At 39.1% G+C, this 25,333-nt stretch overlaps 1 protein-coding gene across 1 annotated transcript in view; it reads right to left on the reverse strand.

Annotated features, from left to right (window-relative positions):
- Positions 1-2,608: 2,608 nt before the first annotated feature.
- The window catches only part of LOC122651711 (RNA polymerase I termination factor), a 70,721-nt gene continuing 47,996 nt past the window's right edge, over positions 2,609-25,333 (reverse strand). Inside the window, exons 7-11 of the mRNA XM_043845211.1 lie at positions 20,375-20,472; positions 20,131-20,207; positions 6,517-6,591; positions 4,894-4,956; positions 2,609-2,871 (exon numbers count right to left, since the gene is read on the reverse strand). Of these exons, the coding sequence (XP_043701146.1) occupies positions 2,709-2,871; positions 4,894-4,956; positions 6,517-6,591; positions 20,131-20,207; positions 20,375-20,472 (476 nt within the window). The 3' untranslated portion in view covers positions 2,609-2,708. The remainder of the gene's footprint in view (positions 2,872-4,893; positions 4,957-6,516; positions 6,592-20,130; positions 20,208-20,374; positions 20,473-25,333) is intronic.

Genomic DNA, 25,333 nt, shown 5'->3' on the forward strand with positions numbered 1-25,333 from the left:
AAACGTAGTTTTGGCTTTTGGGTTTACCGGGTGAGGAAATCTTGTCTAATGGAGACAAATCAAGAACAAAGAAGGGAGATTACTTTTTGATGGAATGGCAAGAGGAGTCGCCATTGGAGAAGAAATAAAGATGACACAAAAGAAAAAAGCAAAAAGAGAGAAACGGAAATTGCATAGTGCACACAGAGAGAGAGAAGAGGGTTGGGGCCTGACTGTTTGGGGTTCAATCGTATAGAGAGAAATAGAGAAACAGAGATTGCACAGAGAGAGAGGAGGGGTGGTGCCTGGCCGCCTTGGGGGTTCAGTTCAATCGTTGCTTTATTTCTTCTTGAAAAAGATAGGAAGCTGTGGTCTGTAGGATGTGCACATGAAGATAGCTAGAAGAAAAGGTTCAGGAACCTCTAAACTGATGCATCTATTGATGGTGCAGAGCGGTGAGTTAGAGGTGGAAATAGCAGTTTTGGTCTTTCTTTGCCATGGATCGACAACTAATGCCTTATTCAGAGTTCAGACCGACATAGTGGTGTTTCCATACCTGCAACTCATCTTCCCCAATCGATTTTGGGAAAGATAAGTTGTAGGTTTTTTTTGTGTTTTTTTTTTTGTTTCTTCTTATAAGAATAATTCTATCAGTTCAAATCTAAATTTTAACACAATTAGTCATGAGCTGATAGAGTGGGTTACCGTTTGCAAACCTCAGGGCATACCCAAAATTTTCCAAAACTGGGGGTAAAATCCTTTCTTCAAACCTCAGGGGTGGTAAGTATAAATTACCCAAAAATCAATTAAGTCCTAGGGCTCTACTCTGTCCACATAATTTGGGCCCAACCAACATGCCACAGCCAGATTTGTGGGCCAAACAAATAAACTCATCTAATCATGCCATCAGTTAATCTTGGTGACATTAGAAAATGGGAAATTATTTTACACATTTGCATTTCAGTAAAATCTTCTTTTTTTATAAACAAATTTCTTTTGCATTTAAAACAATTCCAACAATACATTTTCCAGTGAAACAACCAGATATATATATATATATCCACTCCAACAGTAGAATGGTCAATTACTAGATGTTCAGATTCTTATGGTCCTAAGCAGTTTTTGGAAGACCCCCCAATCTGCTGTGTAAAGTACAAACTCATCTTAAGCCTCCACCAATATTTGAATAAAGAAAAAAAAAAAGAAAAAAGACAGAAATGCTATTATCATGCTTGGAGTTTCCCATACTTACACGCAGGGTAGGTCATAGTTGGACTTATCAAAAAATGTCATGCTGATCGACACCTTCGTTGATTTCATGTAGAGACTTATAACTCAAAATTTTATTGGACTTCTGCCATTACTCATTAGGCTTTACCAAGATACTAAACTGACTAGTATCAATTAAAATTTAAAAAAAAAAATAAAAATCACTAGTGGTATAGTAAGTTGCAGCTGATTATCCAGTCGCATGGTTCCTACCCCTAGATAGGACTGCAAGAAATTATCACTCGACCCCCCCCCCCCAATGAATTCATAAATCTCACTCAGTCAAATGCTCTGCACGGGCCCTTAATAGCCCCTGCACTGATGCAAGCTCTACACAACTAGGCAGTGATCTCTTGACAAAAAAAAAATTTAAGGACTGCTATCCAAGAAGAGTTTATCTCCTGTGCCCAACACAGCATGGGGTGACATGATCATCCCACCCCCATGAAAGACAGAAATCTCACCCCTGTTGATGCATCTGCATGGCACTCCCATTGACCCCATGCTGACACAGGTACCACACTCCTGGAAAGAAACAGATTCCCAAAAAAAAAAAAAAAAATTACCATACTAATTAACTTAATAAAAAAAATTCCCATGTAACCTGGGCATTATTAATGAGAGAGAGAGAGAGAGAGAGATGAGCATACAGACCGAGGAACACCCCCTGCTTCATGGGGTTCCTCTTGTATTTTTGTTCAAGAGAAACTGAGGATAATAAAAGTGCCCAAAGGAGGAACCAGATCCTCTCCAGCGCCTGGGCTGGCATGATGAGCACCCAGGCACAAATTCCAGTGCATATCATGCCAGCCCAGACGTTGGATGCATGCTGGAGAGGATCTGAATCCCAACAATGATACCATCATTTGTTGCATCGCAACAAAGCTTCATTTTGAGAACATAAGAACACCCTTCAAAAGTTCACGTTTAATACAACCAATAACTGCAAAAAACTTTGTTGATAGGAACTAAGAAACTGTGTAGTAGCAACCACCAGCCAGTATAGCAATAGCAGTCACCTGTAAACACCTCAACCATAGAGGTCAGTGACTCCCGGACATAGGCGTAGCAGATATTACAGTGGCAACCACTGGGTGAGCTTTGTGGCAACCACTGAATGGGACTTCTCTTACATTTTGTAAAAAGTCAATTATATTTTTAAACCCCCAGTTCAATTAAAATCTTTTGAAATATACACTTAGAAATGCAACACATAGGTTGGTTAAACTGCATATTCATGGATTCGCCGTTGCAAAAATAAGTAGACTTCAACATTAAGATCACTTGAAGGTCACACAGAAGGGATATATGCAACGACAAAGATGGTATATACGCATGGTCAAAAAAAATTTCACTTGCAAGTTCTCTGTTTCCATCTTCCCATTCTCATTTGTATGCTTTAGTAATATTTTGAGACTCCAACCCAAGCACCTTGCTGCAGCCAAGGACTGATAACAACTTCATAGTTTAACTGGTTTGCTATCATAAGCCTCTCTCAGTTCAAGCAGTTCTGGGCAATAGCGTTTCGAAAGGACTTCTACTTGTTCTGCGAACGAGTTGCACCCATGCTTGCCTATGTGATTGACCATTTGGTCCCAACGTTTCCTACAAACATCTCCAGACCTGAAAAGCCATTTACACGAGGAATGAATAACCTCTTCTATAAAAACAAAAAATTAAAAAAACAAGGAACAAATTAAGGCATGAGAAGAGATTTAATGCACTTAGTGCTAAATGTTAGGAAATTAGTTTGGGTCAAGTCTCTACATGGCTTTATGCATGTTAGAATTAGGTTCTTCGTTTACCAAAAAAAAATTAGGTTCTTTTAACTGTTTTTATGTTAGGAGCATTCTTTCCATGTACTGCATCTAATAAAAGTCTGCATTATCATTAATAAACTACATATCCTCTAATCAACATTTTTTACCAAATTGTACTTCGAATCTATTTGATTGTTGGTGCTTCGTGGCGGTGGATGTGAATGACTAGAGTTGGGAAGTCTGACAAACCCCTTGAACCTGTTCAGACAGCACATGGCAGAAAAGTCTAATCGGTGATCTTTTCCTGTGAGCAGCAACATTATTCTACCATCCCACACCTTTCAAAATCCAACCAAATTCAATTAGATTTTGGAGGATTTCACTGGGACAGCTCTTTCTTGGACTCACATGCCCTTCTCAATGGTCAATAATGGCTTCTACAACTTCCTGGCCAATGTGGGACTTCTGAAACTTTTCTGAATCCCCATGGCTATAGGCCAAATCCACGACAGCTGTCCCCAGCCTCCACTGCCCTTTCAAGACCGAAATCAAAACATGGCAATTGAGATTAAAAGGATGAGACGGAAGGAATGATGGAAACAGATTTTCTCTTAACTGAAAAGAGCAGAGAAGGAACATTCCTTTCATTTTTGTGGAAAGCATTGGAGGTGTTTGGACATGAGAAAAGGGGGATCACATCATTCCAATCTTCAACAGAAAGTTTGGCCACTGTGTATTTATTGCAAATCTGAGAAGACCAACCTCTGCAAGAGGCACCACGTGAATCCACTCAAGAAGGTAATGCTCAACTATGGCAGGTCGAGATTTTCATCCCACAACGTGCAACTCATCGACCACTTCCTCAACACTTCAACTTTCAGCTAGTACACCATCCTAGATTCTGCTCATGTTGTGAAGATATATCCGGAGTCCTCTCAAAAAATGAGCTGCCATGTTAAGTATAAAAGCATAGGGAGCTATAGATGAAGATGCTCGGGAGATGGTAGGGGAAAGGAGCCAAGATGGCATATTTTGTAAAATACATGGGACAACTTTAGAGAATACAGTTATGAAGTGGGGGGTACTTTTGCACTCCCTCCCCCCCCCCCCTCTCCCCCTTTTCTCTAAAAAAGAATTCAATGCAAGGCCGATCAATTTCCCTCATTTAACTATCCCACCAAGTGAGTCCCACACCCTACTTTTCCAAACTTCTCCAAACAATCAAACACAACCTAAGGTGTCTGCAGTCTTGAAAGGAACCTGCTTCTTCTCCCAACTACATCGATGCAGCACTTTGAGTGCAAGTGTAAAGATTTTCCCTCAAATCAGTTCCTTGGTCCTTGTTCAAAATATTATCTTCAAGTTTCATTTCTTAACTGTAAGCCTATTTTCTTCAAACCCTTATTTAACCCTCTCAGATCCTTAAACCCTATCCAGGACTAGACTGACCTTATTCTGTAGATAACAAGGTCTTTATCCTACATCAGTAGATAACTTCATAACAGTACCGAAACTTTCAACCCTTTCTTTTGAATTTTGCTTGGTCAAATTTTACACCCAAGCTTTATGGCAGCATTCTAACGGGCTGTAGCTTTATACATCTTGGTTTTGGGTTGCATTTTCTACCCTCTTGAATTTTGCTTGATCAAACTTCACAGCCAAACATTATGACAGCATTCTAATGGGTTGTAAGCTTGTAGCTTTATTTGCTGTTTTTGTTTTGGGTTGCACCTATGGGTTTTTCTTCAGAATAAAATCCAAATTCCTAACCAATCATAAGTTCCACCCCGGAAACAGTATACCCCCAAAAAAACATTTTGCATACTGTAAATCAAACCAAATATCATAGATGTTCGCAGAGAATTCCAGAACAAGAACAAGCTACCTGTGGTCAAGAAGATTGTCCCAGTCGACATCTTCAACACAGGAAGGATCCAAGCTATGAAGTCTGCAAGTAAAGTATATATCAGATAGACAAGTATCTTTGGCTCTAAAATTTTTGGGAGAGAACAAAAATAAGTTAAGAAAGAACCTGAATTCACAATATTTTCATGTAAAGTTACAATAAAAATAATACATACATGATCCAAGCTTCTGTAAGTAGTATATATCAGATAGAGAAGTATCTTTGGTTCTAAAATTTAGGAGAGATCACCAAAACATAAAAATGGGAGAACCTGAATTCACTTAAGTACATGATAAAATTTGTGCATATGTTACAAATGTAAGGTAACAACTCACCAAAAATTAGGCCAAGTCTGTTCAAATCTCAGGAATCCCAAGTTGAAGCCACCTCAATAAATTTTAATGAACAATCTAAAACTCACAATATTCCAAAGAAAAGGTAAAGATGTGTTCAAAAACCTGATCTATGAAATCAAATGTCACAGAGGACACAACCATAAAATCCTTAAAACCACCCATAACTCAGGCAGCATCAAAATGACGGTGCAGATGGGTTCTATCTAAAATCAGTATTATAATATTGTATATTTGTATCATACCTTGTTTTAAACTTAAGTTGGGTGTAATAATGTTAGGAATTGCAAATCTGTTTGACGTTCTTAGAAAGTCCATACTAAACTCAAGGGCAATCATAAATGTGTAGAACATGGCCAGTTTTCTTTTTTTAAGTTTTAAGTCATCATTTGGGCTATTTCTGCTGCTTTTCTTTTGGAGCAATTTTTGGAATGTCAAAACTTTTTGATTTAGCTGTATCAGGAATTTGAAAGCTTATTCATTTAATTTTCAAAAAAGACCACGACCTTGTGATTCCAACCTGTATCGAGAAAATTATGGCCCATATTACTAAAAGGGTGTCAGTCTAAGTACTCATGGAGCCTCTAAATGGTATTGGGAGCCATATTAGAGTCTTGGTTTAGCTAAGAATCTTGGTTTATATTTTTTTAAAGCCTTCTTTTTTTTCTAGTCATAACAGGAGAAATAGATGAGAGACTACAAAAATATATGCTTTGAGAGCCAATGTATAATTCAGTGTTTTTGTTATCAAATGAAAGATTATTGGTTTCCCTGCAAGAATTTCTTAATTCTTAGGTTCTTGGCTATGCTCAAGCATTTTCCAGTTATTTCAGCTATCTGCTTGCTGGTATAGCTTCTACTGTGGTTATGTTGCTTTCTTGTTCCTACTCTTGCAACTTCTGTTCTAACAGTTCAGTTTCTCTAATGCTAAGATGGCTGGCACAACCATCAGGCATCCTGAGCATCCCAGACATTCCTTTAAACCACTGGGCAGGATGGTCAAGATCATTCCAATGCAATTCATTTTAACCGAGACTATCTACTCCAAGGGATCCAGTGACCCACCACAAGTGTGACATTTTCCACCGTTATGTGCTGGATAGATTTTGCTGTTATTCATTTTCCAGAATCCAGAATATTCTTCCTTAAAGACAAATGTATAATAGAAAAAAAGGAAAAGATAAAGTTTCAGTTTGCAAGAGACTAAAAAAAAATTAGTCTAAATGCATTAGCGGAGTCAAAGTCTTACGCAATCAGCATACGATAATCATCAACATCCTCCCATAAACCTTCTGCTACCATAGGTGATGTTAACTGGCCATACCTGGAAAGAAAATATCAAGCATTTAGAGAGACCTGATTTAGTAATTGCAATTAAAAAAATCAAGATATTTATAGAAAATCTTCCAGGCATTAGACTTCTTTGAGATTATACTAAGAAACACCAAAGACTGCAATATTTTTACAACATCCAGTAACAATTATGGGAAAAAGATCCCTGCCAGGCTACGTATTGCCTGCGCCCCAGACACACAGGTGGGGTGGGAAATGAAGGCCCCACGCCTTGTGAAATGTGAAAACCACACCCCTGTTGATTCCCCCCCCCCCCCTCTCGTGCATGCTCTCATTAGCCCCCATGCTTGTACAGGGGCCACACAGCCTGGCAGCGATTCCCAACCCAATAATTATAATACATAATCTAACTTGAATAGATGGTATTAGCAAAATGATAACTGTATTTGTAGCATCAATATTTCCACAATTCACCACTCTAAGACAGCAGTAAAATATTTTTTTTGGATGAATAAAAATTCATTACTAAAGAGAAAGAGAAACAGGGACTCCCCTAGAAATAGAGGGGAGGAAAAAACAAACAATACAGCAATTACAAAGCCCCATCTTCTGAGGTTGCATTCCATCCAAATGTGATAAATAGAGGCACCAAATGCGAGCAAAATGCTTTTACAAGTGAGAATATAAAATGTTTTTCAGTAATTGTATGCGTGAATGTGTATACACACGGATATCGAAAAACAACTGATGCATGCAAAATCCAGAAAAATGACTCATTTTGTCAAAATGAGTATTGGGATGGGTCATACATATGTTGGGCTTATGGTCCATTGGATTTTCAACGTAATGGGCCTATAATCTATATTAAGGGTAGTAAATATGAATACAGGTTCTGCTTTATTTTTAGCTATTCTATGATTTTTTTTTTACGAATTATTTTCTATTTCTTTTATCCTTTTTTTTTTTTTTCCCTTCTAATGAGTAGCTTCTATTTTATGTTTTCTAATAGAAGTAGGATGTTAAGTTTTTTTTTTTTTTTGTTTCTATTTCCTTTTTAGAGTACTACATCAGTACATCACACTTTTTCTTCTTTTTTTTTTTTGGTGGGGGGGTCATTTTATATGATCTTGGGAGTTGAGTGTAGGGTTTAAGTTGTTAGAGTTAATGTGTTAGGGGTATATTTGTCTCTATTTTTATTATAAGCCATAGAGTTGTAATTTTACATTTTATTCTGTTTTTATCTTTTAACTCCTGGGGGAGTCCTATGTAATTCCTAAGAAGTTATTAGTGAAGTAAATATAGGAGTTAGGCGAGTTTCCTCTCTAACTCACGATTCTCTCCAAACCCTTCCCTTCTTCTTCTCTTCTTCTTCTTCCCTTGCTGTAAATCTGCCATAATACTTGTATCGATCCATGCTTAAACACTAACTTGGTATCAGAGCCTATCCTTCACTGGTTTGAGAGTCGACTAAGGCTAGATTGTTCTTCTTCACCTCTTTTTGGAACCCTAGTAAGGTAGAGGGTTCCATTAGAGGCTGTATTATGTGAAACAGCAAATATACTACAATCTTTGAAGTAATTGCCTTCAACCCAACAGCAATGAAGCGAGATATCTAGCTCGTGGAGTGTATTTGAAGCCCTAGCACCAGAACAGAGCATTCTGCCCATCTCTCTCTCATCTCTCCACCACTTGGAATGAGACCTGAACCATTTGGATCGCCTAAGGGTCCTACTTCAGACCCCCAACGGCCTTATTGATGAATCTCTTCGATTGAGGAGCATAGGTCGATCCTTTGGTGCTTCCCAGGTATCAGCAGAATCTTGTTTTTATGCTTATTGAGTCTTTTCTTGACTGCAATGGGAGGAATGGTTCCTATTGCTTGGTAGTATCACCTATTTAAGTGCACTTGACTATTATGGAGTGGAACCGAAATGCTTTGTGAGTGTTGATTATGAGTTTTTTCTTCAAGGATTCACTTTCGGTTGTTGGCTGGACTGTTTACTTGACTGCTTCCTTGTGATTGGGTAGAGTTTTTTATTCCCCATTGTTTGCTTGCTCGATTGTTTTCTTGTTGTTGGGTTGAGGTTGCTCCGCACTTGTGCAAGACTATATTGAGTTTGTTTTTTTGCATTTTCTTCCATCATGACTGGAAATGACTCTGAAGTTAGTGGGCCGTTGGGAGCTACTAGTGGCAGCTCAAGTGGAACTCTCCCCACCATGGCTGTCTTTGATAACCCCAACACCCAACTTTCTATTGTGAAACTCGACAGTACCAATTACTTGGATTGGTCTCGTTTGGTGAAGTTGTCCCTGCGCATAAGGGAAAGTTGGGGTATATTACTGGCTCCATCACGGTGCCTGCTCCTACTAATTCAGATTATCTAAAATGGGAGACTAAGAACTCCACTGTTATGACCTGGCCGATATTCTCCATGAAACCTGAGATCGGCAGGAGGTTTATGAGTAAGGAAACTGCGAATATTTGGGACAGTGCTTCCAAAGTTTGAGCCACTTCATTTGTAGATCTTAGGGAGGTCTCCTCTCCATCACTAGATGAAGTGTGTAGCTACTTGCAGAGTGAGGAGACTAGAAGAAGATCCATGGACACTGCACTCTCACTGGAGAGAGCTGCTCTCATTTCTAGTTCCCACCGCAACCAGAAAGGTGGAGGGAGAGGTCAAGACAAATTTAAATGCTATCATTGTGGAAAGTTGGGGTACACTAAGGACAGGTGTTGGGCTCTTCATGGGCAGCCCCGTAGTGGACGTGGTGGATCACCTAGTACCCGAGGAGGTAGAACTGGGGGAGCTAGAGCCCACTCTGTGACAGCTGATACTGAGTTCCCTGGACCACAGACTGATCCTAATTCTCTTTCCAGAGAGGATATTGTAGCTATACATCGGATGATGTCCCAACTCGGCCATTCTTCTACTGCTCCTGCAGTGTCAAACTCAGCTTCAGCTTTGCAGGCCTCTACATCTACCCCCTCCACTGCCCCCCACTTGGCTAGTTGACTCTGGCGCCACAGATCATATAACTGGTATGCTCAGTGTTATGACTCTCATTCTATTTGCTCCGGTAAAGATATGGTTAGAGTTGCCGATGGTTCTCTTTCCTCTATCACTAGTAAGGGCAATGTTCGAGCTACTTCCTCCCTTTCTCTTGATTCTGTACTTCATGTGCCCAATTTTGCCACTAACCTGTTGTCTGTCAATCATTTAACCAAGTCTTTGAATTGTCGTGTCACTTTCTTTCCTTCTCATTGTGTCTTTCAAGATTTGGTAACGAAGAGGGTTATTGGCAGTGGATGATGAGCACATTTATGTGTGAAATCTTAGGGCATAAAGCATGCATTTTACCACATTGAACAGAGTTACTCGGTGTTTTCTTGTGCTTTTCAGGTTTTTGGGCTATTTATTGCTATTCTGGATTATCGGGGGCTACATCTCCAAATTTACACATAAAGTTGCCCAATGTTTTCGCATGGCTGTGTTCAGAGCTAAATTTTGAGCAAGATGGACGTGACGGAGTTCAATTTCGCATTCGTTTAGGCCTCCATGCAAGCAATTATCGTTTCCGGGCCGTTAAAGAATAATGGGCCAAAAATGAGCCGAAACGCAAGCCCGGGCCAGTCTGAATTTTTGGAGAGTTATATTTGGCATCAAGGAAGACAATTATGATCAAGGGTTGAGATCCTCTCAAGCATTTACCCTCTTTTTGCATTTTTTCACTATTGGAGGAGAGAGAAAAGCCACATGGGACCTACACCTAATCACATGTGACCAAGGGTAGGATGGGAATAATTCTCACTGAAGCAACCAAGGACAAAGGAGGAATTTCATATTCAAATTAGAAGTTTGACTAGAAAGTAGGCTGCAAGCAAGGATCGGCCAAGTTGGATTTGCGCAAGAAAGAAAGGAGAAATAGTAGGAGAGATAGGAGAGGAGAAAAGATACTCTCACCATTCCATCTCTCACGGATTCTCTCTCTCTCTCTCATCCCTCTTTCCTATTTTCCCTCTCCCTATCCACGATTTTTCTCTCTTATATATTTTTTTTTCTCTTATGCCACCTCACCCCCTTCCTAAAATCCTTCCTTTCCCTCTAATAAGCCCACGGCTCCCATCTCCTAACCCCTCCATGATTTTCTCTTTTGCTTTTTTTTTTTATTTTTAATTTCTTTCTCTTTTTTTTTTCTATGCCACCTCACTTTTCCACCTTACTTACCCCCTTTTACTTCTCTATTCTCTTTTCTCTTTCATGTGGTCTCCTATTATCTCTCTCTCCCATATCTTTATTCTATCTTATTTTATTTCATTTTTTTTTCCTATTTATCTCTCTTTTTCTTCCCTCTCTCCTCTCACACAAGGCTCCATGATTTTTAGAGGACATGATGGGTATTGTGTTGATTTGTGAGTGGAGTCCTAGTCATCATCATCACTTTCTCTCTCCTCCAACTTTCCAAGGGCACTTTTGAAATTTTAATATGGATAGATTGCTTTTGGAGAAGATTCCCTCATCCTTAGAAGGTTGAAAAGTCAAAGATGCATTGATCTCATTGCTTGGAGAAGACTTCTACAAAGAAAAAGAAGCACAAGTTTAGAATTAGAAGGTTACTTTTTGAAAAATAGAAGGTTTATGTAGCTAGGATTCTTATCTCCCTTAGTTTCTATTTTTTCTATTTTTTCTTGGGGATCAAGTCTTATTGTAAAGGAAGGAGAAGGGAATATTCCCTTATTTTTGGATTTTCCTCTCCCTCTCTCTCTCCCCTCCACGTTTTTTAGAAGGAGAGAGCCCCTCTCCCTCTTCCCTTTTCTCTCTTCTCCTCTCCCCTTTCTCCTATAAATACCCCTAGCCTCTCTCTTGTAAAGTAGTTCAATTCATTAGTGAAATTTCTTCTTCTCTTCTTCTAGTTTTTGGCTTTCTAAGTTCTAGTTTGATTTTATAATTTCAATTCCATGGTTGTAATGCTTTTGATTCATGCCTTAATTTTATGTCTTCAATTTTGTTGTAATCCTTTAATTCTAGTTTAGTTTTAAAGCTTTCTAGTCTAGGCTTCTAATTCTAGTGAGAAGATTTATAAGACTTGGAAGAGGAAGCCATGCAAGGATTAATCAAGTGTTCAAGCTTCATCAAATTACATTCATGCAAGGCCTAATTAATTCATGCACTCTCAACTTCGGTAGAAGGGAGTATCAAGTTCTTATTTTTATTTTATGTTCTTCTTCTTCTTAACCTCTTAATTCTTCTAGTTCTAATTTCTTCTTCTTATTCTCGACCTCTTTTTTCTTCTATTAGTTTTATTTTATTAGTATTCTCATCTCCATTAATCCCTCCATTCTATTAGGAATTTTCATTCTCCATTATTTTTATTTTCATTCTCACTCTCTCTCTCTAATTCAATCATGCTTTTAGGACTTTATTTTTTTAGTTACTATTATCATCATGCATTATGGTAGGATTTTAATTTAATTATTTTTATTTTAATTTCAGATTTGGTAGCACCATTTCAAGTGTGAGAAGCAAGCAATTTCAATCCAGTTCAAGCCCCTTCGGGTTTTACATCTCTAATCTCTTAATCTCATTCTCCCTCTCTAATCTCTTCTTTTGGTTTTTTTTTTTTATGTGGTTGTGATGTGTGGCTGCAATTTATTCCTTCGAATCCGCGTTAGTATTGATAGGTTAGATGCTTATGTGTTAGGACGCCAATTAAATTTGCTAGACGCTTGTGAGTTAAGATGCGTTAATTTTCATTAGTTTAATTAGTTTAATTTAACACTTTAATTTGGTTCACTTTGCATTGCTTTAAAGTGAGTAAAATAGAGTGGCGTACATCTCCTTGAGTTCGACCCGTAGCTACGATTGATCCATACGCTTGCGGTTAATTATTTCTTGCAAACAGTGGACGTGAGGAGAAAGGACTCTACCTTTTTTAGCCCTAGTCATCTGTTTTACCTGTTGCTCAGTCCTATGTTTGTGGCCAGACTGATAGGAGTACTGTGGATTCTGTGATGCTTTGGCATCAACGTTTAGGCCACCCATCTTTTGCTGTTATGAGGAAACAGTTGCCTCACTTGTTTACTTTTTTTTCTTCTTCTCATGTTTTCCAGTGTGAACCATGTATTTTTGCTAAACACTGTCGCACTTCTTATCCCTATCATGGTAATAGATCCACTGTTCCTTTTGCTATTGTACATTCTGATGTTTGGGGACCTACTCCCACCACCTCTTTGTCTGGATATCGTTATTTTGTTTCATTTGTTGATGACTACTCCAGAACCACTTGGACCTTTTTAATGAAACAAAAGAGTGATGTTTATGATGCTTTCAAGAATTTATATCAGTTAATTTTTACTCAATTTGGTACCTACATCCAGATAGTGCGCTCTGATAAGGGGGGGAGTACATGTATGGGGGGCTCCAACAGTTCTTTATTGATCATGGTATTATTCACCAAATTGCTTGTGTTGATACACCTCAACAGAATGGAGTGGCTGAAAGGAAAAACCGCCATCTGTTGGAGGTCACTAGAAGTCTTCTTTTTAGTATGCATGTTCCCAAGACTTTTTGGACTGATGCACTCCTTGTTGCTGCCTTTCTCATCAATCGGATGCCAACTATACTACTTGGCTCCAAATCCCCTCTGGGAATTCTGCTCCCTCAGACATCTGCCTTTCCTCTTCCTCCTAAGGTATTTGGGTGTGTCTGCTATGTCCATGTCAATAAGTCGGCTAGGACGAAGCTTGCTCCCAAGGCCCTCAAGTGCCTCTTCCTTGGTTATTCCTCTTCTACAAAGGGGTATAAATGCTATCATCCCGCTTCCCGAAAACGCTTCCTCTCCAAAAATGTCACTTTCTTTGAGCCTATACCCTTCTTCACTCCTTCTCATTAACATCCTCTTCAGGCGGGAATAGAGGGGGGAATGAAGAGGATGTTGATATACCTTTCCTCCCACCTGTGTCTACTTCCCCATTTCTGTTTGACATTGGTAAATCTACAGAAGGGGCTGTTGTTGATACTTGTGATTAAGGGGTTGTTGTTGCAAGTGGTCTTGGTCATGAGAAGGATTACCACCTTCACTACCAAAAAGGTGAATGCTTGAAGAACAAAAGAAAGAAGACCTGCCAAGAGCCCGTTTTGGATCTGGATCCTGAGCTTCATCCTCCTCAGTCAGGTAATCCTCCCTCTGATTTAGATCTCCCAATTGCCACTAGAAAGGGCAAAAGAGCTTGCACTAATCCTATTGCCCAGTTTGTTTCCTATGATGCTATCTCCCCCACAGGTCTTGCTTTTACCACTGCTCTCTCCTCTGCAACTATTCCAAAGAATCTCACTGAGGCCATATCTAACACAAAATGGAAGGCGGCTATGTCTGAAGAAATGAGTGCTTTTGAGAAGAATGGTACATGGACTCTTGTTGATCTCCCCAGGGGGAGAGTTCCAGTTGGATGCACGTGGGTCTATACAATCAAGTACCGATCAAATGGTACAGTGGACAGATACAAGGCTCGGTTGGTAGCCAAGGGGTACAGTCAAGTTTATGGTATCGATTACCAAGAGACTTTTGCTCCAATAGCCAAACACAACTCAATCAGAGTCCTTCTATCAGTGGCAGCCAACAAAGAATGGCCATTGTATCAGTTAGATATGAAGAATGCTTTTCTTCAAGGTGATCTAGAAGAGGTGTATATGCAACCTCCACCTAGTTTCAAGCCTCCTTAAGCAGAAGGAAAAGCATGTCTCCTTAAGAAGGCACTTTATGGTCTCAAACAGTCACCCAAAGCTTGGTTTGAGAGGTTTCGACAGGCCATTCTAAGGAATGGATATTCCCAAAGTCAGGAAAACCACACCTTGTTTATCCGGAGAGGTAATGGTACAATCACTACTCTTATTGTTTACGTTGATGATATTGTTGTGATTGGGAATGACGAAGATGAGATGAAGAGGTTAACCTCTTACCTGGCTGAAGAGTTTGAAATCAAGGATCTTGGACTTGGGGATTGAAGTATGAAGATCAAGGAAGGGCATCAATATTGTCAGCGGAAGTTTGTTCTGGACCTATTGAAAGAGACAGGAACGTTGGGATGTAAACCAGCCAACTCTACATTGATTAGAATCACAAACTTAGTGAAGACTGTGGTTCTCCTCTTGTAGATGCAGGGAAATACAGAGGTTAGTTGTGAAATTGATCTACCTGTACTTGACTCGGCCAGACATCAGTTATGCAGTTGGAGTAGTGAGTCAGTTCATGCATGCTCCCAAAAGTGGACACCTTGATGTTGTCTATCGCATCATCAGGTACCTAAAATCTGCTCCAGGAAAAGGCCTTCTATATGCTAGACATAGTCACTTGAGGATAGAGGGCTACACTGATGCATATTGGGCTGGTTCTATTTCTGATAGATGATCTACTTTCGGTAACTGTACCCTTGTGGGTGGTAACCTTGTTACATGGAGGAGTAAGAAACAACCAGTTGACCTAGATCTAGTGCAGAGGCTGAATTTAGAGCCATGGCTCATGGTTTGTGTGAACTTATATGACTAAGGCGATTGGTTCAAGAATTGGGATTTGATTGTGAGGGACCTATGCGGCTCTACTATGATAACAAGGCTGCTATAAGTATTGCTCATAACCCTGTTCAACATGATCGAACAAAGCACATTGAAGTTGATAGGCACTTCAACAAAGAGAAGCTGGATTCAGGTTGCATCTGTACTCCATTTGTGCAGACTGGTGATCAACTGGCAGACATCTTCACTAAGGGCCTTATCCCTTACCAGTTCAGTACTCTTCTATGCAAGCTGGGAATGTATGACATTTATTCTCCAGCTTGAGGGGGAGTGTTAGAGTTTATGTGTTAGGGGTATATTTGTCTCTATTTCTATTATAAGCCATAGAGTTGTAATATTACATTTTATTCTCTTTTTATCTTTTAACTCCTTAGGGAGTCCTATGTAATTCCTAAGAAATTATTAGTGAAGTAAATATAGGAGCTAGGAGAGTTTCTTCTCTAACTCACGATTCTCTCCAAACCCTTTTCTTCTTCTTCTCTTCTTCTTCTTCCCTTGCTGTAAATCTGCCATAATACTTGTATCGATCCATGCTTAAACACTAACTTAAGTTTCTATTTTATGAGTAAGTCTGCACCCCTGTGCCAATAGAGAGACAAATTTTATGAATAAAGTTATGAAGTTTCCTCCTCTGTTTAGCCGTGTGCTGTAGGACAACAGATGAAAAAGAAGAGGCCAAATCACTGTTTACGTGAACAGTGTCACAGCACATATTTTTCTTGTGTGAAGAATTTTTTAGAAGATTTTGTGGGCCCATCAAGTGGAGAAAGATTCTATCCTAATGCTGCCATAGTTTAGGTTTTATTTTAAGTTTTAGAAAGTATATTAGGTAGTTTCTAATTTCAGTTTGTTTCTATTTTTGTTTCCTTGCTTGTTTACTGTTTAGAAGGCTGATTCTATAAATCCTTAGTAGTTGCTATTTTCAATTAGTTTCGATTTTCCAGTCAAGTTAGTTTCTTGAGGAGCAAGTATAAGCCCTCTATTTATTGTAAAGGCTTTTAGAAGCCTCAGCACGATTTTAAGAAGATGAATGAAAAATTGCTTTAAGCACTGATTTCTCCTTGTCAAATTGAGTGACAACGAAGGGCTGAAGGAGCCTGGCTGAGAGAGCCTAATCCATCTATCCCTTACCTTCTATTTTCTTATCTTCTCTATTTTCTCTACCCTTACAATCGATCCTTGTGCTGCTGCTGTTCTCTGCTGCTCAGTACAGTTGCTGTGAAGACTCCTTGAAGGCCTGAATCAATCTCCAATCACCTCAAGGACTGCTGCTGCGACATACAACCCAGAGGAGGCTTGGACAACCTTGCGGCCCTGCTCTTCTGCTCTATTTCTCTACAACCTGAACTCAGTTTCAGCAGAGGTTTGGAGGGTTGAATCACACAACCAGGAGCTCCACCTGATCCATTGTTCGAAGACCCAGTTTCTGGTTTGCAAGATCTGCTACAACTTTCAAATTTTGACTCAATCTCCTATCTCAGTTGTTAGCCATCAGAATAGGCTAAGATTTGGAACACAGAACCTCCACAACTCCTCCTTCACTCGATCCCAATCTGGTGAAGTTCTGCTGGCTGATTTGGTTTTATTTCTCTAAGTTACTAATTCTGATTTTTGTTGCTATTTTGATGTTCTGCTGCAACCTATCATCGATCCTACTGTAGAGTGGTTCTTACTTGAACCTCTTCTACATTACTGTGAGGATCCATTGTGCATGAAGATGGATTCCTCTAAACCAAAGTGGACTCCTTAAAGACTAGGGTTGATTGTCTAGGTATTATCTGGGTGGATTCCCAATTATTCCAACTCTTTCTTTCTTCCTCTTCTTAGTTTCTGATGGGGGGGATGGGGGGGATCAGGATAAGTGTAGAAGAAGAAGGAAAGGAGAAGATAAAGGTAGAAAAAGAGAAGAAAAGGTGCTCCAAGCATCAAAAGACCAAGCATCAAATTCTTTTCATTTTTCCATTCTCTCCTTTTACATGGCTTTTGGCAGCCTATAAATACAAAGAAAATAAATCCTTTTTTTTTTTTTTTTTTTGTGTGTGTGTGTGGGGGGGGGGGGGAGGGGGAGAAAAGTTACATCAACCATCTGTTAGAGGAGAAGTTACAACTTCCTACCAACTAACTTCTAAGTAAAAACTGAAACAAACATATTCTAAAAATAAAAATATAAAGACTGAAAATAAAAGATGTTGTCCATCTCATGTGGGGTCCACCAGTTGGATCGGCACGGTCCAAGATTCTCCTGCATCAATTCTCCCGGAGTTGAAAAAAACTCGACGACAAGTTTTATAGAACAGAAGAATCAAATTAGTACCACCGATGTCAATTTTCAGTCCTCAATCAACCTATATAAAATCCATGAATCAAAGCTGATGGTAATTTTGTAATTACCAGAATTTTCTAAGGGTTAAATTATAGGTAGAGTGAATAGGACATAATAGGGTTTAGTATTTATTGTCTAGGGATGAACGTGGAAGGGTATGTAAAATATGGACTAATGGGATAAAGAGAAATGATGGGTGAGATGGGAAAAGTAAAATAAAATAAAACAAAGAGATGGAATCGTAGAGAAAGGTCTTGTCTTCTTCCATATGACTTGACAGAACCAACAAAATCCAGCGGTAAAACCAGCATAAGGAGTGTTCAATCTCTACCAAATCGACTTGTATCGACTCGAAATTTCTGGAAGAAGTCGATTTCTCAATGCTCTATTGAATCCAGCCCACAATACGATGAACCAGCAGTTGGAGATTTATTTTTAAAAAAATATTATAAAACAGGTTCTGGCGGAACAGTGGAACCAGATTTGAAGTTCTGGTTAGAACTTCCAGTAGACGCCAAATCTTGACTCGAAAATCTGCAGGGTGAGTCGTTCCTATTGGAGGGATGAGCGCTTAAAACCTCAAACTGATCCGGAGGGTATTAGGAGAGATCGATGTCAACAATTGGGGAATGCAAGTACCACCCAGAACAGAGTATCGATGGCAAACACAAAGGAAGAGGAATATTAGGAGAGGAAGAAGAAGAAACTAAGAGGGGAAAGAGAGACCGAGAGGAAGAAGAATCCAAGAAAGAGAGAGAGAGATCGCAAGAGGGTGAGGAAAGCTTCAGTCACGCAGGGCCATAAGAGAAGAGAGGGAGATTTACCCAGGTTTGGGCTCTGATACTAAATGATGGGGGGGGATCAGGAAAAGTGAAGAAGAAGGAAAGGAGAAGATGAAGGTAGAAGAAGAGAAGAAAAGAGGAAGAGAGAGCAAAGATGCTCTAAGCACCAAAAGACCAAGCATCAAATTCCATTCTCCTTTTACATGGCTGTTGGCAGCCTTTTAATACAATGAAAATAAATCATTGGGGGAGGGGAAGAAGTTACATCAACCATTTGTTAGAGGGAAGTTGTAACTTCCTACCAACTAACTAACTCCTAAATAGAAACTGAAACAAACATATACTAAAGATAAAAGATAAATAGACTGAAAATAAAAGATGTTGTCCATCTCATGTGGGGTCCGCCAGTTGGATCGGCCCGGTCCAAGATTCTCCTGCATCAGTTTCTGTTTCTGATTTCTGTCTATAGTTAAAAATTCAAATCTGTTTAGCAGGGATGATAAAATTCCCTTGCTATTATCGGTCTATTCCCTTTTGAATTGTGTTATCAGAATTATGGTTTCTGCATTAACAATAGAACATGATAATTTTCTGAACAGTCAGTGCAACCAAACAGCTACAATGGGATTTCTCAGAAGCTTCTCAAATATTTTCTTAGCAACCCCAAAGTCAGAAAATGACAAAAAGCAGCCTAACGTAACTTCTACTCACAAGAGCTCCAACTTACTAGGTACTAAGTACATAGATCAGTCCAAAACAAGTGACTTTCCAAACTGAAATTAAAATGAACCTTTAAAGCATAAAATTAACTCTCAAACGACAACTTCTAAATCTGAGTCACCCAACCTTTCTTGATTAATCGAAGTGTTATAACAACAAAGGGAATAAGGGCCCCAAAACAATAGAAGAGCTAACAGGTCAGGCTGTTGGCTGTTGGCCATGGGCAGTGGGCACCACATGCAAAATCAGCCCAGCTCCTTCAAATCTCCCAATCAGAAAATCTCTGAAAGATTTACAAATTGAGGCCTGCAAAATAATGTTTTCTTCAGCTTTATGAACTACCCCGTAAACTGGCCCCATGTGATTGTCAACCACTCTGTTGCTTCTTTCTAACTGGATCGACCGAGATAACTGCAACTAGCATAAAGTACAATAGTTTCTTTCCCCTAGCATCTTGGCCCTTCCAATTCCAACAAGATTATTACATCACACATTTCATACTGATTTATATACAAAGCTCCCCAGACTTCAAAAGTAACAGTGACCCAAAGATGATTCACTCATAGAACATCATCCGACCAAAATAATCAGACATCAGGTAGGCAGCATCGCCTTCATATCAGATGGTCAATAGACAGTCTAGAATAAACCCCCCCCCCCCCAAAAAAAAAAAAAATTTTTGTCAGCAACACGCACCATGTCCACCATTGATGACTCTCTCAGTTTGCATCAGGTTTTCACAGGCCCATTGGGTAGGTTTTTCAAAACATCTACAACCAAAATTCAATATGGTCATAACAACAGAAAATGTGGTTACAATTCAAGTGACACTTGGATTAGATTCTTTGACCTTTCTTTTCTTCAGACTCCTTGAATAGAAATCTTTATTCTTGCAAAAGGTTCGCAAAATTTTGGAAGTACCATATTTTAATATACGCAAGTCAATGTTCCAACTACAATTATAAATATCAATATGTCGAATGCATGCATGAATGGATATGTTTATATAAATATGCACAAATTTACATATACACACATGTACCTATTTGCACATACTTTAATAAGCCGATCAAATTTAACAAGAGCTATGTTTTACTCAGAGCAAAAACTTACTACCAAGAACAAAATATATATTGAATATTACATATCTTGGAGATGAGGAAACAGAATCAAACCATTTTTGGCAGCAAGATACATTGGTTCGAGTGGACAACTTGTCACTAATTGCTCCCCAACTAATATTATCTCGCAACTGCTCAAGGTCTCATAAAGCAATCATTTAGTAAATAGAAAAATACTCCAGTACTCCGATCTAGCTTCAATGAAGATGAAAATAAACACAGAAAATAATGAACATAACAGGGTCCTCATTATTATTTTGGGGGAAGGGAATAAAATGAATCAACAAGAATCATTTACCATGCCGTGCTTGGATTTCTTTTCCTCAAAGGCCTTCATGCGCAAATCCATGTTCACTAAATCAAATAAAGTCTGGTACTCCTCCTGGGACCAATGCCCTTTGTCATCAATTAGATGGGGGAAATAAAGAAAACAGCACCAATTAGATAATAGCATTAAAAGTTAAAACTTCATATAATAGGTGCACCAAGTGTTAAGTTCCGGCAAGTAGAAAGGTGTGTTGAGTATGATTCAATTAGTAAAAGAACCACGGTTGTCTTGAAAATTAGCATCTAAGATAAACCAGGCCAAGTGATGCAGTATTGAAGACATATCAAAGGAGAAGTGATGCGAAACCCTGGTCACAAAACCCTATTTGGGCATGCTTATGAGGCCGCCAAATTGTTCAATAGGAAAAATAGAAAGAAAAAGGCAATTCTGTAAATATTTCAAGGTTTGCAAGGGAGAGTGACAATCTTGCAATAAAACAGAATTTCAAAGACTTATTTAGGAAGACAAAGAAGAAAGGACAGAATATGAATTATAATAAAAAGTAGGGGGTAACTTGGAACAAATAAAATAAAAGACAAAAGATAGTGAGGATAAAAGGGGAGGGTAGATTTGGAATAAAATATTAGCTAAGGGTAAGAAGTAATAAAGGAGAGAGTGAGCAGTAATAAGGAAAGTGGGGAAATAAAATAAAAGAGACAAGGAATCATGGGGAAGCAAAAAGATAGGAGAGATAGACACAGCTCACATGCTGTTCAACCAAGCAACACCCACCCCGTGAGGTTAAACTCAAACTCAATATTTCGTTCAGATCTCAAATCTGTCTATCCAACAAGGGATTAAAAGGTATAAATAAAAGAAAACAAAATACTCCTAATTGAAATGTAAAACTGAAGCTAACTTGTATAAATAAAATAAAACAAAATACTCCTAATTGACATGTAAAACTGAAACTAACTTGCATCCGAACTCTATCTCCTATTTCCTACATAACCAACTCAAAGAAAACATGATAAAATAAAAGACATAAAGCCTACAAATTAAACCAAAATAAACTACTACCAGCCCTAGTAGACAAAAAAACCCGGGTAGGGCCGGTTATGTTTAGGAAGGGTTTCCAAACCCAGTCGTGCTGGTCCAACCAGTCAAGTGCCATTGCAACAATTCACCTCCTCTGAAAAGAACTCGACTCTGTTGAGTTTGGCTAAGACCAAGGAGGCCATCTAATTCAACAAGCTAGAGGAGGAAGGATCATGCTACCTTCTTGAGCTTAATTTCATGAAGATCTTTAGCAAGAAGAAACTTCATTTCTTTCTTTATGGGCTTGAAAGAGTAGGCATTTGCATACCCACAATATTGTGTCTTCTTATCAAAGAGCCAAGGTCGACCAAGAAGAATATGACACACCTTTAGAGTGAGGACATCACATTGTATTTTATCCACGAACTCACCAATAGAGTATGCGAGAAAACACCTATCAATGATCTTAAGATTGGTGTTGTTAGGGGTTTGGATGTGGCTCTGTCTACAATCCAAGCAACAAACTGCATCTTCAAAAACGACATTAGTGCAACTACCCCCATCAATCACCAAGCTGCATATTGGTCATTACACTTCACGCAAGTTTGGAAGCTAGTGCTATGGCACAAATGTTCATCCTTAGAGACCAAGTGAGAGATCAAAACAGGCCGAAGAACATATAAAGGTTGTCGCTCCCCATCATTGTCATTGTTGTTGACTTAACCTGGCTGACGCTCTGCCTCTAAATTAATTGTCTCAAGATTTGGTTGCTCTTCCGGGGCAAAATGTATACAATAATCTTTATCAATGTAAGCTACCAAACGGTTGGAACACCAAGTAATATGCCCATACCGCTTACACGTAAAACACTGAATGGCAACCTTTGGCATCACAGGAGGTTTGTTGGAACCACGTTGAGGTGGAGAATATGGTCGGTTAGATCATGAAGATGCCATGGACGAGCCACTTGCCTGTGGCTTGCTGAATGAATTTACCTGGGGAGAAGACTGCCACTAATTGGAACTATCCCCACTATGAAAAGTATTTATAAAAGTCTTTGAATTTACCTGGGGAGAAGACTGCTGCTGACTGGAACTATCACCCCTAGGAAAAGTATCTACAAAAGTCTTCCAAGTGTATGGCCGCTTCAGACTTTCTTCTACCTGATATGCCACCTGTACAGCATGCTCCATCGTAGGCAGTCGACTAGATGCTATTGCAGCACTAATTTGAGGGTGTAATCCCTTGCAGAACTGTACCATCAATACCTTCTCATCCGCTCAAAATCAGATCGAGTGGATAAATAGTTAAAGTTGGCTACATACTCAGCTATCATGCTTTCCTGTCTCAACTATGCAAACCTGAGGTACATGTGCTGCTTATAGTCGGTAGGCAGGAATCTCCAGTTCTTGGCTTTACTCAGCTCAGCTCAAGCAGCGATTAACCAAATGCCTCAAGCCTGATTTGCTGCTTATAGTCGATATGCAGGACTCTTTCCTTTATCTGAAGCCACTAGTTGGTCTATGGAAGCTTGCATAGATGTTATCATAGTCTGGAAGGAATTGGCAGCTACAGTGAGGGTATCAACACGTTTAGTGAGGGTGTCAGTTTTTGTAATGGTTTCATCTTTAGAGGATTTGAACTGTTGGAGAACTGCACCATTGGCCACCATGGTTAGGGTATGGAGGAATTTTAGCTCAGAACCTCAAATCTATCTATCATACGATGAGTTACAAGGTATAAATAAAAGAAAATCAAAAGACTCCTAATTAGTATGTAAAACTGAAACTAACTTGCACCTAAAATCTATCTCCTATTTCCAACATAACCTACCCAAAGCAAACATGATAAAAATAAAAAACATAAAGATTATAGGTTAAACCCAAATAAACTATTAAACTACTACCAGTCCTTGTTAGACCAAAAACCTGGGTTGGTCCGGTTCCATTTGGGCTTGGTTTTCCAAACCAGATCGTGCTGGTCCAACCATTCGAGTGCCACTGCATCAAGAAGATCCATTAAAAACCAGGCTTAACATAGCCTATTCTGGTTGTACAGGCTTAACATGGCCTGGATCTGGTTATGTTTTGAGTCAGTTCTGGTTCAATTATTGAACCAGCGTTCCAGTAGGTCAGTCACTTTAGTGTCTTATCTTACCTTGTTTTGTCATTATTCTATTAAGACATTTCCAGGTCAGATTATGATTTGTTTGTTGAGTCCTGTTATGAATCACTATTCCTTATTTGAATGTGACTGTCCTTAACTGATTACTTAAGTAAAGCATGGGGTACAAGCTCTCCATGATTTTGACAGTACATGCAAAGATTTTCTTTCTTGTTCTATGATGAACCAAAGCATTCTCCTGTGATGACTCAGGAGCCCTTTCTTGGTGGTGAATCCAGTCAGACCTTATGGTAAGACACTAGGTTATCACTTAGTCTTCTTCTTTGTTTAATTTCTTTCACAGAGCACTGCAAGTTCCTGCACAACTTGCAGCAGAACCAGATTCATTCTTGCAATACAGTTTTCCTATTCTAACTTGGAATTCTGGTTACTAAGGCTCTGTACTGCAAACATAAAAATCAATTCTGATGTTTTTCTGTTTTTTTGGAACAGAAATGGGCTGCAAACTGTATGGCATCACCGGTCCTTTTTTACTTTTTAAATGAACCAGGCTCTGGGCACACTTTTGAGGCTCTTTTGAGAAATCAAAATCAATTCTATGAAAAGTTGGAGAAACAGGAGCGTGACTTAATTCACGAAAGGGAATTTGTAGGATTTGACCACAAAACATAAAACTCCATTCGCATAACCCTTGAGTAGCCGAGATACCTCAGCGTTTTCATCGTCCTTTCTCTGTGATCGAAGCAACTAAAGGGGTGGAGGGATAATCCACCCAACGGATCTCACCACTGCGTGTCTACATCCACCGGAAGGTCGCTGCTGCTCTCGCCCAAAAAAATCTCTCTCGCTATCTCTCTCAGGTCTATGATCTTCTTCAACGGAAAAATCACTGAGCTTGCTTTAACAACCCTACGACTCTGTTAAGGTCCGCCATTGTTGGCTCAAACTCGGTAAGTTTTAGTAATTTTGCCCTTTGTTCTTCTCTCATCAGTAACCCTAGAAAATTTTGAAGGAAAGAGTTCCTTACCAAAATCTCTAATTTCTTCTCTCATCAGACTGGTTTAGTTCAATGGAAGGAGAACGAAGGATTTGGCAGCCATTCTTGACTGCAACAACCATTCAGTAAGCAATATCATGGATGTTTATACTGATTGTTCCTTTTGTTTTTCTAGCATCGGTAACCCTAGAAAAATTTTGGGGAAAGTTTCCTAATTCAATGTTTGCAACCCATACAGGTTTCTGTTTCTTCTTAGTTACAGAAACGCTTTCTTTTTCCAGTGTTACCATACAGCATTTCAGGACCCAGAAACGCTCAAAAAACACAGAATACATAAAACTGTGCCGGACCCAGAATCAGTTTCTTAAAACAGAAACGGGCCATACAGAGCCTAAGAATCCACAGGTATGATCACTGTTCTAACTTCATAAATATTAAACAGTCAGTATCTGATCTGTTTTCTGCATTCAAGATTACATCTTGCTGGCAGAATTTTACATTCCTAATCTGGGTTGGAGTACTAGCAGTTTCTATTTTGGTGGGAATTCAAGAACTGATCTTTACTGTACCGTTGTCTCACATTTCATAAATATAGCCTAATCTGAAACTGCTTGTATTGAATCCGAGATCTGATTCTTCAAAAGATCTGTTGTTTGGCTAGTTTTGAATGCCCCTACTGACACTAGCAGAGCCAACCCTTGAATCTTGCTAATATTTTCAGCATCTGTTATAGACTTGTGAACTAGCACTTGAACAGGAGGATCTCCTGATCTGAGTCGTAGATTTAGAGTTATTAATTTTTACCTAAATCTGGGCTTTTCCTATTCTGC

This window comes from Telopea speciosissima, chromosome 2 (assembly GCF_018873765.1).
Source record: "Telopea speciosissima isolate NSW1024214 ecotype Mountain lineage chromosome 2, Tspe_v1, whole genome shotgun sequence".
Taxonomy (NCBI): Eukaryota; Viridiplantae; Streptophyta; class Magnoliopsida; order Proteales; family Proteaceae; genus Telopea; species Telopea speciosissima.